Source organism: Solea solea, chromosome 2 (genome assembly GCF_958295425.1).
Source record: "Solea solea chromosome 2, fSolSol10.1, whole genome shotgun sequence".
In the NCBI taxonomy this organism is placed as follows: domain Eukaryota; kingdom Metazoa; phylum Chordata; class Actinopteri; order Pleuronectiformes; family Soleidae; genus Solea; species Solea solea.
In genome coordinates this window covers 33,944,307-33,962,117 of record NC_081135.1, presented here as the reverse complement: position 1 = coordinate 33,962,117, position 17,811 = coordinate 33,944,307, and the positions used below count along the sequence as shown (strand labels likewise).

The 17,811-nt window shown below is 42.7% G+C and overlaps 2 protein-coding genes across 3 annotated transcripts; one reads left to right on the top strand and one right to left on the bottom strand.

Annotated features, from left to right (window-relative positions):
* Positions 1 to 188: 188 nt before the first annotated feature.
* Positions 189 to 15,257, bottom strand: mcm3ap (minichromosome maintenance complex component 3 associated protein). Its single transcript, XM_058623104.1, has 29 exons — positions 15,123 to 15,257; positions 13,283 to 14,856; positions 12,700 to 12,941; positions 12,126 to 12,207; positions 11,813 to 11,963; positions 11,512 to 11,705; positions 11,000 to 11,139; positions 10,687 to 10,884; positions 9,955 to 10,223; positions 9,676 to 9,838; positions 8,959 to 9,116; positions 8,187 to 8,410; positions 7,790 to 8,040; positions 6,940 to 7,040; positions 6,542 to 6,673; positions 6,278 to 6,391; positions 5,928 to 6,080; positions 5,617 to 5,814; positions 5,384 to 5,452; positions 5,159 to 5,293; positions 4,398 to 4,548; positions 3,726 to 3,990; positions 3,496 to 3,593; positions 2,675 to 3,065; positions 2,238 to 2,528; positions 1,997 to 2,132; positions 1,228 to 1,413; positions 895 to 1,033; positions 189 to 744 (listed from the first exon to the last, which is right to left on the bottom strand). Exons 2-29 carry the CDS (start codon positions 14,739 to 14,741, stop codon positions 589 to 591), a joined length of 6,246 nt encoding a protein of 2,081 aa, XP_058479087.1. The 5' UTR covers positions 14,742 to 14,856; positions 15,123 to 15,257; the 3' UTR covers positions 189 to 588.
* ybey (ybeY metalloendoribonuclease) lies at positions 15,147 to 16,883 on the top strand. Of its 2 annotated transcripts, XM_058623110.1 has the most exons (5): positions 15,147 to 15,283; positions 15,592 to 15,791; positions 15,876 to 16,007; positions 16,211 to 16,279; positions 16,545 to 16,883. In XM_058623110.1, the coding sequence occupies exons 1-5, from the start codon at positions 15,148 to 15,150 to the stop codon at positions 16,638 to 16,640; spliced, it is 633 nt and encodes a 210-aa protein (XP_058479093.1). In that variant the 5' UTR covers position 15,147; the 3' UTR covers positions 16,641 to 16,883. The 2 variants fall into 2 exon arrangements, with proteins under 2 accessions (XP_058479093.1, XP_058479094.1); XM_058623111.1 differs by lacking the exon at positions 15,147 to 15,283 and having other exon boundaries at positions 15,582 to 15,791.
* Positions 16,884 to 17,811: the final 928 nt, after the last annotated feature.

The window sequence follows — 17,811 nt, the reverse complement described above, 5'->3', positions numbered from 1 at the left end:
AGACATGAGCAGAGACTCGGCTGTCCAATCACGCTTCGACTGGGCGGAGAAATGGGTGTGGTTTTCCTTACGATGGCCAATCAGAGCAGCTCTCGCGATAAATGCTACAAGTGCTCGCGCACACAGACCACGATGAGCCAATGAGAGCATTTCAATGATAAGCGGAGTGGGGGATTCACAAGTTTTGTAAATGTAATATTTAATAGAAAATGTCACAACTAAACAGTACAAAGACACAAGCTCAAGCCATTCACTATAAAGTAATCAAGCTTGTTAAAGACACACAAAAAAATATTTTTCACACATCATTCAGAATCAGCATCAAATAGATGCTGTATTTGTACTTGAACACATTTTTAAAACTCTGCTAAATAAATGGTACAACATAAACCAAGAACTAATCATCTTGGTTTGTTTTCTCTATAATTAAAAAAAAACACTCATACCTATAAAAAAATAAAATAAAACATTCTGATGAAACAGACTTAAAAGTTCGATGTAGTCTCTCAGAGACAAAAAACTCATTTTGCCTCACTTAATCAAACATTGGTAAATATGTAACTGGAAAGCCAGAGCATCACTTGTTGGTCAGTCATCAACAATGTTGAGCAGACCGCTCAGCTCCAGGCTGCAGGCAAGCTCTTCCTCTTGGCTCGCCAAAATCTGCCGCTCCAGTTCCTTAAGTCGCCATTCAAACGATGCCTTTATGGGCCGCTCTGCTCTCTGCGTCCGATTATCAGACTTCTGAAGGAAGGAAGGTTGTCGTTTCATGTCAAACATTTGGGAATCATGCTTTTTCTCTTTGAATAAAATTCTATTGCAAACTTAGTAAAAAGTATGAAAAAAGAAGGTGGCTCAAGACCCAGAGTCACAGGTGGTGGAGTGATACCGTACCTGTGTAAGACCGCCATCTCTAGTCTTGCGAGTTATGGTTGTGGGCATGGACAACAGGGTGGAGGACGGAAGGAAGAGTGGTGTGGATAAGTGGTCCAAGGTGTCACCATAGAGCCAACGCTGAAGCTGCTCCGTGCTCCTGTAGATGTGCGTGTTTGATACATGCCACAAACATGTTATTGAAAAGTATCCGTAGAATATGTGCAAAGATATAAACAAATGACACTTGTTGCAAGCATAAAGTAATAACAAATTCAAGTGAATAATTTCCTCACAGTGAAGTGAAACATTCAAAGTTATATTATTAAACTGGTCAAATTGTTGCTGCTATACCTTTTGCTTTCAGCCTTCTCGTCCTCTATGCTCTGGAGGAGTTTGTGGGTCATCCGTTCTTGTGCCGTGGGAGTGTGTGAGACGTCCATCGGGGCAGCCAAGGACTCGGGTGTCTCTACCACATTGTGGAACAGCCTCTGTCTGAGGGACTGACTGCTGGGTGTGATGCAGGCGGCTGCACATGCTCTGAAGACAGAAGAGGAAGGAGATGGTTAACAACGGGGACAAAGCAAAGAAACGCTCAACGGGTAACAGAAAATGTAAAGCTAGAAAGGCAAGAGCTCTGTTTCTGTATTGCTTTTTCCTGCAATTAAGTACAGCTGTATATCATCAGGTCTGTTCACCAAGACCAGAGAGAGCCAGAATAATAAACATCATCAACAAAAATCACAACAAGGTACACACTTAATTTTTCCTCCACATACACAGCCCTCCAAATACCTGCCTAATTTATTAAATCAAGTTATTTTTAGTGGCAGTTACGGCAACTTACTTATGACATCTTCTGACATTACTGAGCAAACAAAGCAGATGCAATATGCAGCTTTATTTTGACCTTAGTAAACACTGGGTGTGTTAATCCTTAATACCTTCTACTACCTTCTGTGCAATAACTGCCCAATAGTGGCGAGTGACCTTGCCTGTTAAAACTGAGGTTAGCCACCACAGGAAGCAGTGGGAGGAGCTGTTAATGTCCATATAAACAGACATCAGTGACGTGATAACAACTACATTAAAAACATAAAGGTTGCAGCAATGATTTCAGTACCCGTTCTCCTCCTCCTGCTGCTTCTTCTCTCTGTGTGTTCGCCTGGTGGCCTTGGTCCATTCGCCAGGTGGCTGGAAAGCATTCAGTGCTTCTGTGGGGAAGTAAACCAGGATCTCTCCATCCTCTGTCACAGCGTCTTCAGCAACAAAAAAAAACAATCAGTCATATACTATAATGAAAATTATACACCATGTGTAGGTACAGGTGGGAAATATGAGTTGCTTCCTGATTTAGGACCTACCTTTACAAACAGGTGGCCCAGGAATCTGCCAGTCTTTCAGTTTGTGATCGATGCAAATCACCAGTATGTCTTCCCAGGGGATCTGAACGTAGGCTGGAAAAACACCATCATCCCCACTGTCCCAGCTTCTCATGGTGACGGCAGATCCGGGGGTTTTGGCCCAGTGACACTTGAGCCTGACCTTTTGCAGAAGGTTTTCCAGGCGTGACATTAGAAGAGGCTGACTGTGAGGCGAGACTGGGATCTGAGCAGCGTAGTGATAGATGGAGGCACGGAGTTCAGACCAAGAGTCTAGACAGAGGGCGAGATAATAATCAGGAGAGGTGAGGAGAAAGAACGATTATTTTGTATTTACACTTTTATTTGAAGATGCTTTACTGTGAAAATAGCCTCCCCACAACAAAACGTGAAATAATTATGTCGTCGCTGTCACTGACCTATAGAAGAAAGCTGCACCCACTGTGGCAGCTGCAGACTGAGGATGGCTTTCTGTAGCCAGGCAAGGTGCCGAGGTGAGTTAAAGCCCAGATGAGGAACAAAGTGCCGATTCTCGGGGAGGCTGAACTCGCCTGGCGGCCATGAGATTTTGCAGAGGTCCTCGGAAGACACCACGTCGGCAATGTGAACAAGGACTGCATTGTACAGCTGGATGATGGGTGCGGGATCCTGTGGGGGAAGATGTGCGGTGGCTCGTTCCTGCTGGTGGCTGTGCACCCTGGAATTGAACTCTCGACTCAAACTGGCCTCGACAAGTTCCACCAGGGACCTACAGGCGAGTGGGAAGGATGGAGGGGCACGAGCAAGCAGCCAACACATGGCAGAGCTTAGCTAGACACACAGGAGGAAAGGTGGCAGAAGGGATGGAGAATGTTAAAGTGAGACTTTTTTAACGTAATTTGATAAAATCCTCTTCACTGACAGATACGGCAGGGAATCAATCTTTTCGGTCCAAATGTTTCACAATATTGTGAGGGCTGCAGACACCTGATTTTCTTTTCCAGACAACTTAATTTATTGATGATTATCAATGTCAGGAGGATTTGTAAACTTCCGCCATGGCCTCTCAGTTTCCCACAGTGTCACTCCCCCAAAACCCAATTCCTTGGACCATTGAATACATTCCTAGTCCAAATCCTTCTTACACTTTTTGAGACAGACAAACATGGCCAAAAACATAACCTTGTTGGCAGGGCTAATAGTGTAACAACACTAAAAACTTCACAATCCCTTTTTATATTCTAGCCCACATGTGCAGTACCTGTTTAGATCCTTGGATGTCACTTGTGGTCTCTGGTATGAAGAAGAACATGAACTCTGATATCAGACCTTCCTGGACCAGTGTGTGCAGCATCAGGGCTATGAGACAAGACACCGTGAGAAGAGACATTCAAAGCATGTACCAATTACTTGTCTTTTTTTAAAAAAAAATTATTAAAACTGAATCACATAATCGAAAGACAGCCACTATATCCTTTTAAGTTTGATTACCTTCTCCAAGTTTCTGTTCATCATCAGCACCACCATCAGGCCCTGGAACCAGAATGACCAGAGGCAGAGGGCAGTGCCAGCTGCTGGCCTGCTGCAGCTGTTTGAGCTGAAGCAAGGCCGACAGCAGAGGAACGTCCTGCTCATCACGGCCTGGATGCATGAACGGCATGGTGGGGAGCAACATGATCAGAGCTCCTGTCCCAGTGAGCTCATCAATTTCCTCCATTTTGGACAGACTGTCTTCAGTCAGTGGACCTCGGCACGCCTGACACACAACAAATGATGTGGTCAATAAGAGAAATCCATGTTACACAGTGCAGCCGCGGAGGAAATAATTCATCCATCAAGGTGACAAACACAACTGATCAGAGGCAGTCATCAACAACATTCAAGTGCACATAAGAAAATAAAACAATGGAAAACAAGGCAACATTTTTCCAAGCTCATACAAAACACGGTTGTTGAGGACGACAAAGTTTTGAGGCCTCTGTGACCTTTGGCCACCAAAAGTTCGCTTTTCTGGCTCTTAATAGTAACTTAATAAACTACGCAAACAGCTGGATGCAGATGGTTATTTTATGTGGTTGTGTGCATCTACCGTTTCAGCCGAGATCGTGTGTATATTCAACAAACATTCAACTCTTTTCTCCGCTTTACTCCAGTCATCCGTACCTTGACGCTGACATGGACTATGTGCGTGTGTTGTTCTTTCTCCTGCAGAGTGTTGGTGACGCACAGCGTCTGCAGTGTGCCGTCTGGCTGCTGCTTCCTGACCTCTGACCCCTCGCCACCGAGTTTCACCTCCAGCCAGTCCGACAGAATCCTAAAGCAAAAGACGAGAGAGGACAAATTTGATGAAAGGTTTGGTGAAGATTGCACACCAGTGCCATCATCACCAATTAATGTAATTAAATATTAGAAAGGAAAAGCTCGGGTTTTTTAGGTTTTAACGGCCGTTTCGGGCTTGAAACTATAGTTTGTAAACTGTTCACTCTCCTGCACCAAAGCCCATGGATGAAACTGGCTTTTTTAGCTTGAGGGACAAAAGGAGCTGCTCATTTACTGCTGTATCGTTTGGAAAGTTTATGCAACTCATATAATTTCAAACAAAGGACTTCAAATACCAAAGTCACAAGATCACATATTTGAACTTCCTAAAGGAGGCAGCAAAGGATTACAAACTGCCATTTTGTGAAATCCCAGAATGTCTTTATGAAGTTTGGTGTGGGAAATTAACCATGTTTTTTTCACCAAGATATAGTACATTTAATCAGGTGTAGATTCTTTTTTGGGTGAGGCTATTGTCATACAGCTAAAACCTGCTCAATGGCATCAGAGTTAATAATATATCAATACCTCTTACAACTCCACTATCCATTTAAATAATATGCATCCACCATAGCTACTGTCTCAGCTGCAGTGCAGCGACTTACCCGTCGGCCAGGCTGGCTTCACTCTCGTGGTTGCTGGGTAACAGGAGAGCGAGCTTCCAGAAGACTCGGACAGGCGGGTCAGGGATGTTCTCTGCCACCAGTGCTGGCAGGTCGAGCGGAGCCCACACCATTTCACTGAGAGAAAAAAAAAAAAAAGAGAGGTCAACATGCTGCTTTGTGACATGAACCACAGACAATAGACAAACTTATAAACTCGGTACTTACTCAAGCAGCAGCTGATGAAAGTAGTGGACTCTCATCTGGTGGATTGCTTCTTGCCTCATTTTTAATAACCTTGACATGATACATACAAGAGCATAAACTGACATTCAACTCAAATATAGTGGAATCATACATTATGTGCTATAAATGACGTATCCAATAATTGTATGTTTCATTAACCTTCATCCAGAGACCCATCTGAAAAAATATAGTCTATAAACTGTAGATGAAATTACCTGGTGCTAGACAGGGCTAAGGTGCCGGCATTGCCCAGGTTGACCACACCGTGAGCCAGATCTGCTATGGAGGGCTGTACAGGGGCACTGGGAGCCAGAGCCTTGAGTTTGAATCTTGGGTCCACACAGCACGGAGCTGCGGGGAAACCTCTCATCTGTCTCTTCAGTTGCCGACGGACTGCTACCACGTCACGCCACCTGGTGGTACATGATAGAGAGGGGGACTGTTTGGTACTGGCACAAGAAAGAAGAAAGAACTATCTGGGATCCATTGTGGTGTTTTGTTTTAAAAACTTTTCAGATTTTCTTACATTTTGATGTACTTGTGGATTCTTTGCAGCTCGACATCAAGGATTTCTTCAGCTATCAGAGCAATATCTGTATTCAGAGTCTCCTCAACCAGACGGCTGCAGACCTGCTCCGTGCATTTAGCCACACGCTGTGCTTTCTCATTCACTGCTTGCCTGGAATGAGGTTAACAACAAACGTTTTAAATTCAGTATTCATTGGAACATTTTGAAGCATGTGAAAACTGACAGACACAGGTGGTTGCATCTGTGTTATACATTTAAAATGCCATCTATGAAACTCAGTCTGTTGCACCTTTTTGATATTAAAAAGTTCAAACACCGACATCAAACCAAATGGAAAAAAACCTTACTGGATCTCAGATTTGCAGGTTTCTTTGATGGTCTCGTCGACAACTTGGTGGATGAGCTCTGTGTGGAGACACTCGCTGAACTGATTCAGGAAAGCCTCATGCTCCTGCCTCCTCCTGGTAACGACAAGATGAAAACAAAATCTGGGTTAATTATGAGTGAATAAATACTTTCACTCCTCTGAGTGTCACACGCCAAACTGAATGCTACATATGATTGAAAAACTAAAAGAGCCTAGAGAGGATAGTTTGTGCTCGCAGACCAACCTGGCTTCTTCACGCTTGCGTTTCTCTTCTGCAACACGCTCCTGTTCTAACTTGAGCTCGGTGGAGGAGACCTCCTTCAGCATCTGTCCCAATACCTCACCCACCAGTGACTCCATCTGCACACTGCTCTCCCTGCAGAACCACAGTAAACAGAACAGTTAAACAAAAAAAAAAAACATGTTAATTAAACAGAACAAATGTTTAATTCTCCTCAGAAACCTTGAGGAAATGGCTTAGTATTCATGGCACTCATTAAATGTATGTGGCCTGGGAGGTACAGTGGGTTATACACTGTTCAGAAGGCCAGTGGTTTCATAACTGGCTCCTGTCTGCATGCTGGTGTCCAAGGACTAGAAACCCAATTTACCTCAAGTGGAGTATAAATAATGTGAACTTACGCGAGAGCTGTTTTGGCATAGCTGGCACAAACATCAGCGACTTCCCTCAGTGCTGCTTCGACGACCTCTTCAATCACACAATTCAGTTCAGCCCTTATTTCCTGCAGGTACCACACACACACACACAGCAAGTCAGTATACATTTGAAAGACTATGTTTATATTGCATTTTCACATCATTACAGCCACACCCCTAAAATATCATCAGCAACTAGAATTTGGTGGCTAGAATGTCGGGATTTAAAAGACCACGATCAACTTAAAAAAAAAAAAAAACTTCAGACAAAGGACAACAGAGAAATAGCACAGCATTTTTAGACTCAACAATCCTTATGGTCTTTGTACACATCAACATCATCAGTAGTTTGCAGCTTGTAAATCTAAGCAAATGTCTGTTTAGATTGAACCCATTGCCTAATGTGTTCACACAATGCATGACACAGGTATTTTTTGTTGCACATAGTGACACATTTTATGATTATGATTCAGCCGTCGAGGCAGAAGAAACACACATCGCGAGTAAAGCGAGATACCTAATATAACTGCTCTATGGCTGAAGAAAACAAACATACAAAAAGTGTCCATTATCAGTTCCAGAAGTGGATTCTACTGCTAAAAATAAACCTGGATGTTCAGTAGGACATCGAATTTCGATCATGATTATGATTTGAGCTTCTCACAAATGCCATCATCTGATATCGAAAACATGCTGTGCTCCGCCAAGAGTGTCCCCCTAAACACACTGCTTGTCTGAGCCAATCTGCCTGGGTTGTCAGAGAGGAAATCCTCCTCCCGACGTAGGTAAGGCTCAGTGTAAAATTAAATAAAAATGAAAATAAGAGAGATCTCACCTCGTCACTATACACTGGAGGAGGAGGAAGAGGAGGGGGAGAGGGTGACTTCACAGGCTGAGGTTGATGTATTGGCTGGAAGAACTGCGGGGCGTCGGCCGTGTGGGACGAGATGTAATGTGATTCAGCCGGCGCATCTGGAACAGCCGGAGGGAGCCCAAAGTCAGAGCGGGTGTCGAGAAGTGATGTAACTTGTGGCAATGTCTCTGGGTAGCTGGGTGATGCCTTCACATCCACCATAGCAGGCAAAGCTGAGACAATGAGGAAAAAAATTAATCAATCTGAATCTGTACAGTCAGGTGATAAGATTATGTTTTTGTTTCCTCAATACGAATTTCAAGAGGATGCTACTGAAATATTTTACGAGGAGTAGGATGTGTGAAATAGACATGAGTACCTTTAAACTGGCTTGTAGTGGGCTCAGCCAAAGTCAATTCTCCAAGGTACTTGTTCTGTGTGTCAAAGCTGCAGATGGGGGCGTGCTGGGGAGGGTTAGGGAGCGGGCCTCCATTCACCACCTCACCAATCAACATGGTTTTCTTTGCGAGGATGACCTCAGACTTTTTCTGGGACAGCGGCAGCTCTGGCTCCTGATATGCCGTGCGACTCAGCTCGACAATACTGTGTGAACAGAATATACTAAGAGAGTAAGTATTGGATCTTTGCTGGTCACATACAGTATGAAGAACACAGCGAGTGTATCTGGGCCAAAACACATTCACAAAAGCAAGACCATCTCTAGAGTAACCAGGTGAGGGGTGGAGGCTGGCTTGAGCATCACCAGAATCCAGAGTTTCTCCTGCTGTGTTCTCACATGAGCTCACTTAGATATTAACCAGATAATATAGCAGGAAGCAAACAGGACAATTACTGGAGAGTGTCCGTACTGAGGGTTTTGCAGACACTTTCATTCTCACACACAGCCGCTCATGAAATCCCTGGTACATGTCCAGCCATTGGTGCATAAAAGCCGCCACTGTCTGTAGATGCCTTCCACTACGAAATGCAGTTCAGTGGAAAATGCAGAAGAGCAAATGATGCCACAATGTGGCCTTTTGTGACGCGATGCTGAAAGCAGCTTTAGTATGAAGGAGCGAATGTCAGGTATTCGTCTTAAAATAAATAAAAATAATTTAAAAAATGGTTAAAAGAAATGGCTTGACACTTACTCTTCATTGACGTTCAGGCCATACTGCTGAATGAAGTCAGCTGCTTCAGCGGTGCTGCGGAACATTAACATCCGAGTTATGTCCTCGACTGGAAATGCAGTCGACCGTGGACCCACAGTGTGAGCGATGTTCAGGATCTGTAAGGCCTTCGCTCTGACCTGCACACGCACAAAAGAAAGTAAGAAGAGTGTAGAGAACGGAAACATTGTGACATCTCCACACACCTATTACTTAAGTAAACTCTGCTATGTTTCAGTGGTATGACATTCTGACAATCCACCTCTGATAGTGCTGCAAGGATGAGTCAACTACTTCGTTATAGAAAATTAAAATGCAACTTTATGATAACTGATTATTAGTTTAGCTCCTTAAATGTGGCTTTTGTTAACAGAGAACTCTCAATCTTTTAAATACAGTGATACATTAAAAATGTATACAATCTTAAATGTATAGCAATCAGGATTGTTGTACTTTATTGATGAATAAGCCATCATGGCGGCTTTATATCTAAATCTGCTGAATCATAGGAGGCTTTGACCAATCACAGTGCAGTTCAGATTGAGATTGTGCCCTCCTACTGGCTGTTCCACGACAGCTGCTCTCTGCATTTAGGTCCCTAGGTGGGACAATTGTTACTTCACCACCAGCAACAATTTACTATATTGGAAAGAAACTGACAAAAGCGTCATTTATCAGTAAACGAATAAAGTCAATGACCTGATTGAAGTATCTGTGTAGGAGGCAGCTGGCGAGGTAGGAGGCTCCTTTCACCAGCTTGAAGAAGCGCACAAAGTTGTTGCTGTTGACGGCAGTGAACGCCTGAACAGCAAACTTCACCTCCGACGAGTTACGCACTTCATCACGGAATTGTTGCACCTCACTGTATGTGCATAAAGAGCGAGGGAAGTTTAAGTTGGGGTAGAGAATAAGGTTAATTACAGTTATTTCAATTCAGAACAGTTATTTAATAAACGTGTGTCTGTTTCCAGGACTGACCGCAGGATGTCCCCGTCATTGAGCCTGAGCAGAACGCTGTACTGGCGGAACTCTGCCTCCTGGGAGCAGTAAATTTGACGCATAGCCAAGTCCTGGTACATTTCTTTGAGACTCTGCAGACACTTTGTCATGTTCTCGTTGTTGATCTTGGGGTCAAACGATGACATGTGCTGCTCGCAGAGGTGGTGGGCACAGTGTACGTGGAAGCGTGTGCACTTCTCGATCAGCGACACCGTATGTGGGCAGCACAGGTGCTGCTGGGTAATGTCCTGTGGATGTGACAGCGGAATGGATCAGTATGCAACACATCCTTACTTGTTAAACTTGACTCAAGACGTGTACTTGAACAAAGGTTTGGTTGCATGTGAGATTATATAAACCCATACAATATTTAAAACATTACAATTAAATGAGCAAAAAAAACACACACTACAAATAACTGGGTGGTTCTTATTTAGTACTTCCACAATTTTCAATTCAATTCACCATCATTTTGTGAAGTTGAGAATAAAATATAAAATACTGTTTGTTATTTTTATTTAGACTAGTATTAGTTATGCTAAAAAAAATCCAATGAAACCTGCATAATATAATATTTGCCTGCTACTTTTCAATGTGAAAGACATTTGTTTGCTCCTTCAAATGGAAAGTTTGGAGTAAAAATACATGAAAATGTAATATAATGTGTAATTACAGTGAATATTTGAAGAGAGCAGTAAATCAGGGCCGTACCTTGCGGATGCCACGGGTTCTGTTCCAGACAAAGTCATACCAGTCGCGGTAGTTGTCATGGCCCTGGTCCATGATCTGAGTCACCAGATAGTCCATGGTCATGCCGAGCACAGGCAGGGGGCGCAATTCATTGGGCAGAGGATCCTCCTTATCTGCTGAGGAGCGACTGTACTCCTTGATGGCTGCTGTGTGATCCACCTAGTATGTGACAAGGGGGGGTAACAATAAGTAAATTCACTTCTCTTGGTGCTTCTTCATTTTGCCTTCCTTTGTATAAAAGGGAGCACGGTGAGCGAAATATCATTTTAATTACCATCTCTGTGGTTGGGATGACCTCGAATATGCTGAGCTGGTTCCGTGTCTCTCTCATGTACCTCTCCTTCTCTGGACACATGTCGGGACACGTCCCCACAAATGCCTTCGACAGATTCAGGTCTGTGCGTTTGGGCCGACCTGTGCAGACATATTATACACACAAATTTATTTTTGCATTTTTTTGAACCTTGTAAATGTAACAGTCGCAAAATGCCACATTTCCACCCAGCAATACAATTCGGTTCATTTCCATACAATAAGCAATAATTTGCATTTCCTTACCAAAAACACAGATCTGCTAGGAGCTAGACACACTGTATTCAGTTATTTGGCAGGCTACAATGTGTTGTGCCGGTATGATGTCACATTCATTTACATAGCTGATGTAGCGATTGCCATCCAGCCAATACACCCAGCAGTCGAAACACAAGCCAGATCAGGGTTTGCAATTTCAAACTGAACTATGGAGGTAAACTGCGCTGTATAGATGAATTTGAAACAAAGCTTCACCTTGACGTAGTTCCTTATCCCTCTGCTCCAGCAGACGATACTTGTCCTCTGTGGTCTCTGCCACCTGGCCAATCAGGTGGAGGAGGGAGGAGGAGACTGTGCGCTCTGAGCTCTGTGGCTCTGTGGCACTCTCTTTCTGTGGTTCAGTGTTGAACTGCAGAGACTTGGCTGATGTGATCTTCTTTGCTGGAGAGCTGACACACATTAGTGGATGTGTGAGAAAAATCACAGCACTACAGATACTTTTTCACTATTTTGCAGGTGTTGCCTGGTTCTGATCAAGTACATGAGAATGTGATACCTGCTCCTAAAGTTCATGGTGCTGGTGCCTTCGGAAGCTCTGAGTTGAGCTCTTCTGAATAGGGAGGATGTAGCGCTGGACTGTGTGTCCTCTGAGCTTTCTCCTAATTCTTCTTTTCCTACTGCAGATCTGCTCTCTTTCTCTGCTGGACCTGTTGCAATAAAACAATAAAAATAAGGATCTTATAATTGCAGCAAAGAATTCAATGTGATATGAAGTTAACAATAACATTGATCCAACCGAACAGTGACTGTTGGGTGCTGGCAATAAAATATAGGTTAATTGAGCTTTCATAAAAATATGCTGTATTTACTCTGCTTCTTTCTTTGCCACAACAGAATGAGTTCATGTTGATGAAGGACTTTGCCTTTCTTCTTGGCCTGTGCTGCTGATGCCTGAAAGAAAACCAAAACAAAGTGAGATATACAGACCAGCATGTGTGGCAGACTTAGTGAGTAGGGTTAATATTAAATGAGTCCATTAGTCCACTATTTCAATAATCATTTAGTAGGGTTGAGTTATTTTTTAATTTAAAAAGTTATCTGATCTTTAAACTTCTTAAATGTGATATTTTCTGGCTTCTGTGCTAATTCTAACAAAGAAATATTTTATTTGTGGCTAAATCAATACATTTGAGATCATTGTTGTTTAGAGGTTTGAGAAACACTTTTTTCAACATTTTATGTATCAAACTAATTATCATTAGTTTTTTAAGGCTTGTTCAATCCAAAAAAGCAATAAAGCCACAGCTACTGTAAGTGTAGTAAATATAGTGTAGTAAACATGGTACTAAACAAAACTCACACATAAGTTACTTTAAAATGTTGTTGAGATTTGAGGTCTGGTACAATGGAACAATGACAGTATGTAGATGGAATTTAACTCACATGATCATCAAAGTATATGAAGGCAAAGTTCTTTGCAGGGCGGCAAATCACTTTTGTGACTTTGCCAAAACGAGCAAAGTGCTTCTCGATAATGTTCTTTCTGTTGAGTTTCGGTGGGATATTCCGACAATGGAGGACAGTGCAGTCTATGGAAGACCCACCACTGAGGCTCTCTGAGCTCTCGCTGCGTAGCCCACGTTTCATCGGGGTAAAACTTAGAAGCTCCGGGTTGGTGGTTTTTGCTGAATATGGACAAAAATAAGTAACAGGAAGACAACTGGATTAGCCTACGGATATATAATTCAGAGTCAACAAATGGAGATTTCTAACTGGGTTTCGTTATAAAATGCCTTTTGTTTTATATCACCAACAAAGGATTAACAAATGAAAACATTCTAAAATCTAATTTGAAGATGTATATTGTTTTATAATAACAGACCTTTGTTGGAAACAGGTCAGTGAAAGTCAATTCAAAAAAGTTATCAAAGGTTAATTTATTTTAAAATGGGTTTTCACTATGCAACAGTTTTTCTCAGTGATGCAAATACCACAGAGGCTGTCTGACTTGCTTTGTATATTTTACCTGACTCCTCTGCTTTTTCCAGCACATCTTTGGTGAGAGTTTGTGCAGTGGGTGGTGTAGCAGCCATGTTATCATCCTGACCCTGGACATCTTCCCTCTCAGTCTCATCCCACTTCAGTGGCTGCTGCTGAGGCTCCTTTGTGGCCTCCCGCCTTCCAAAGTTAGTACCTTCTTTACGAAGACCACTTAGCGCCCTTCCAAATAAGCCTGGTGGGCCATGGGACCTCATAAGGGGCCTCTTAGGGGGGTGCCTTGCTGAGTCTGGTTCTGCTAGAACATCCTCCACTGTGGCAGGCTTCTCTTGGCTGATGTTGGGAACCACTGGATCCTCCTTACGCTTAGTACCCAATCTAGCAAATACATTTGTGTCCTCTAAGGCTTCAACATTACTCCTTTTCTCATCTGTAATGCTCTCTGTTTGACCTTTGTTGTCACCAAAAGATGAGTGCTGACCAAAATTGGTGCCTTCAAAAAGTGGTGTCTGGGTCTGAGGGGGCTTGATTGAAAAACTAAATGAAGATGGAGTAGAGGGCTGGGCGGTGGATGCATTTGTGGTGCTCGAGCTAGAAGGAGGAGCTGGCTGGGAAAAAGTAAACTGCAAATGTTTTGTAGGACCGCCACTATTACTAGTTGTTAGTGGGTTGTTTTGAGTAGAGATAGAGGCAGCTGCAGCTGGCAGTGAGAAGCTAAAGCCTGTTGGCCCAGAATTAGCACTTGTCAACTGAGAAAAGCCTGTGGTGGTGCTGCTGTTAGAGGTTGTCTGGTTCCCACTGCTCCCAAAAGGTAAGCTGGACATGGTTGTAGTTTGAGGGTTAGTAGGCTCAGGGCTGGCACTGAAGATGGGTTTGAAAAGTGCCTCAGTGGCTGGTTTAAAACTGAATTTGGATGGTCCTAAGGGTTTGTTCTGCGTCACACTGTTACCTATGCCAAATACACTAGTGACACTGGTAGATGCTGGTTGTCCAAATGCAGACTGCCCAAATGCAGACTGTCCAAACCCAGGTGGCTGAGATTGTCCTACGGTAGTGGTGGGCCCAGAGGTCATCTGGGTCTGTCCAAATCCTGGAGCCTGCTGACTAAATCCCGATGCCTGCCCAAATGCAGGCTGCCCAAAGACTGAGGCCTGGTTCAGTCCACTAGTCTGTCCAAAAGCTGGTGCTGTGCCAGTACCAAAGCCTGAGTTACTTGTTGCCACTGATGGCTGCCCAAACGCTGGAGCTTGCTGTGCAGACGGCTGTCCAAAAACAGGGGCCTGTCCAAACATGGTATTTCCATGAGCTGAGGGCTGGATTAATCCAGGTGGCTGTCCAAACGCTGAGGGTTGAAGAACTTCCATCGTCTGAGGCTGGTTGTTGGAACTTTGTTGTCCAAATTTCTGGAACAAGCCAGTCTTCATGGTGTTGCTTGGGGCTTGGAAAGCCCCACCTTGTGGTCTGCCGAACGGATTGGGTGGATTCATGCCGCAAATATCAGCCGATGGTTACTCACCCAGTGAAGGTGTCTCGTCTACACATTCATGCAGACAGATCTGTAACACTTTCACTCTCTCCCAAGGTAAGTGGTGAGTGGGTAGCCTAAGTAGTAAATAAATGAATTAATTTATAATAGCAAATTTTACACAGCGTACATCACAAATGTACATTTAGGTGTAACATCGAATCACATAAGTCAATATACACTTCAAAAACAGGGGTAATAAGTACAAATGCGTGGCTCGGCTTCTATCAATATCGTTCCCGCAAAGAGTGAACTTAGCTGTTAAATTACACAACTTTGTAAAGCAACATAAATAATCTTTTACGAACGACTTATTATTAGACGCATATAGGACATATTTTACCTTTTATGTTGCTCTGTTGTTCTTCATGCCGAATTTCGAAAACATTTCACCACATCCGGTGGTCCGACAGCTCTTATCGTCCGCTATGACTTCTGAATTGAGTTCCGCGAGTACCAATGTTGCGGTCGTGTCTCTCCTCGTAAAGGTTTTAAACCGAGAAAGTGAGGTGTTTCTTTGAATAATAGAAAATGCTTTACTTCTCTCGACTGAATTATCACAGACAGTCAACCAGGAGAAATTGTATGTTGATACTGCTGCGGCGTGTCACCTTGTATTTCAGTCTACTCTGAATGGCTCAGCATAGGTCACTGCTAACGCTAAGCTAACCATACATTCTCGTAAACAGACCGCTGTAGTATTGTAATTAAAACTTACTGCTGACGGAGGGAATTGGTTTTTTTTAATGTACATATATGCCTCAGATTTTTTAAATATTTGTTTGGTCTGTTTATTTTTAAAATGGGAGTAGTACTTCGAAATCTCCAAAAGGTGGTGCGTCTTCGCCGTGCCAGGCTTCGCAAGGATGTTGACACTTTGAGACACATTCTGGGCGTCCAGAAATTTGACGTGGGCATCGTTTGTGTGGATAACCACAGGATCCAACAAATTAATAACACCTACAGGAAGAAGAATTTCCCGACAGATGTCCTCTCGTTCCCCTTCCACGAGGTAATACACGAGTGTGTATAAACATGACACTTCCACCTACTTTCACAAAGTGCTCATTGACGTGAAATCCTTGTATGTGCATAGGACTTGAGACCTGGGAAGCTGCCTTGCCCTCTTTACAGGGATGAGCTGAATCTCGGGGACATTTTCTTGGGGGTCGAGTTCGTGATGAAACAATGTCAGGAAGAATCTTTTGATCTGCATGATGCTCTCACAGTGAGTAGATGCATAATGGCACTGTTCAAGTGCACCTGTGACTACAACAACTCAGGATTTGTTTTACAATGATAATATAATTATATGTATTAGAAGCCCGAGTCTAAAACACTGTCCCAGCCATTCCCCTTCCTCAACGGTGAGTACAGTAAAGGCATGAGCTGCTGTTGATTAAGTGCAACATTCTCTGGATCCTGATTCAGGTGGTCACTGCACATGGGATCTGTCACCTGCTGGGCTACAGGCATGAGACAGAGGAAGAATGGACTGAGGTTTGTATAGATTAGCTTCAATGTACAATAATATTATGTCTTTGATTGTTCAGTTTCAGAAAATTATAACTGCCACAATGTTATATCAAGCCATTGATTCCATATTGCTATTAATATCCAAATAACTATCACTGGTTTATAACCCGTTTGTTTAGTTTTTTACTGAATAGCTCCAATCTAACATATTATATATTAATAGTTATAAGAACAGTTTGGGAAAGAGATTCCACAGTTTATTAATGTATTTAAATGTATTTTCTTGCAGATGCTGCAAAGGGAAAACTACATTCTAAGTGAGTACAACAGACTCACAGGACGCCATCTTCAACCGCTGATGAAGAAATGTGATCATAGTAGATGACAGTGACTGTCACTGTGACAGTGTCACCTGCTACATTTACACTTGAACTCTCTACTACACGTACTATGGTGCTTGATCTCTTGTACACTGTGCCATGCAATCATATTAAGTCCGACAATGATTCAACACAAATGTCAAGACATTCACAATCAATGTTTGCTGCTATTGTTTCTGTGGACATCCTGAATCACTTAACTCCAATGTTGTTCAAGAGTTTTAAAGATTAAAGTCTGTACACTTTCATTGTAATATTTTATTAAAATCTGCTTTAGGAAGATTCGGTTGTATATGAAGGGTAGAAAAAGCTGTTCATTTTTACTTCACAAATACATTTAACCCTCTTAACACTGCATCTGGGATGGTTCGGAACGCGCCACATTTCAGTAATGGAAACTCCGTTTCTAAAACACGTGTCTGCTCTGATAACCAGGTATATCTAATGATGTTGGACATTTCCTCATACGACACGGGGAATACCATACCAGGTTCATACAGACTCAATTCATCTGTATGGCGTGAATATGTTCAGCAGACACCATGTTTCAATGCTGCTCATCAGCCATGGTGTACTTGATGCATTTTTGTTTTAACAATGGAAACAAATAAGCTATAAAACCAGTGCTTATTAAATTAAATAGAGGGAAAGCAAACTATTCACATTCTATAGTCAAGCACGTTTGACAGGGACTAGTTAGTTAACTGGCCTTTGAGGAGGAGAATAACAGACAGTATGCCATTGTTAGCTTCCCTGGTAATCTGGGATCAATACTTTCTATTAACTGTGATGCATCTTGATGGGTTAATTAACCATTGGCTGTAATAAATAGAAAAATGTATTTTTTTTATAGAGAAAAATCTGACTTGCACATTGAGATTTGACAGACATTCAAAAGCAACAAGTTTGTGCAACTTTCAAAGTAAAGCTTGTATACATATTTATAAAAAAATCCTTGGGAGGCACAAGTTCAGAAACCCATACAGAAAATGTGTTTCACTGAGAAGAGCTCAGTAAAAACAGGCAATGTCACAACTGGGTTCTACGAGTTGAAAAATATGGAGACAGCCACACACAAACGTTAGCTTATAAACCAAGCACAGAAAGAAGCGAGGAAAACATCCACACACACTGACAAAGCTGATCTTAACTGGCCGATTCAGGCCAGAAAAATAA

Coding starts and splice junctions, on each gene's coding strand:
- mcm3ap (XM_058623104.1), bottom strand. CDS start 14,741: ATGAATCCACCCAATCCGTTCGGCAGACCACAAGGTGGGGCTTTCCAA. Junction 12,208..12,699: donor TCATATACTTTGATGATCAT/GTGAGTTAAATT, acceptor GTTTTCTTTCAG/GCATCAGCAGCACAGGCCAA. Junction 8,041..8,186: donor CACTACAAGCCAGTTTAAAG/GTACTCATGTCT, acceptor TCATTGTCTCAG/CTTTGCCTGCTATGGTGGAT.
- ybey (XM_058623110.1), top strand. CDS start 15,148: ATGCCGAATTTCGAAAACATTTCACCACATCCGGTGGTCCGACAGCTC. Junction 16,008..16,210: donor ATCTGCATGATGCTCTCACA/GTGAGTAGATGC, acceptor ATCCTGATTCAG/GTGGTCACTGCACATGGGAT. Junction 16,280..16,544: donor CAGAGGAAGAATGGACTGAG/GTTTGTATAGAT, acceptor ATTTTCTTGCAG/ATGCTGCAAAGGGAAAACTA.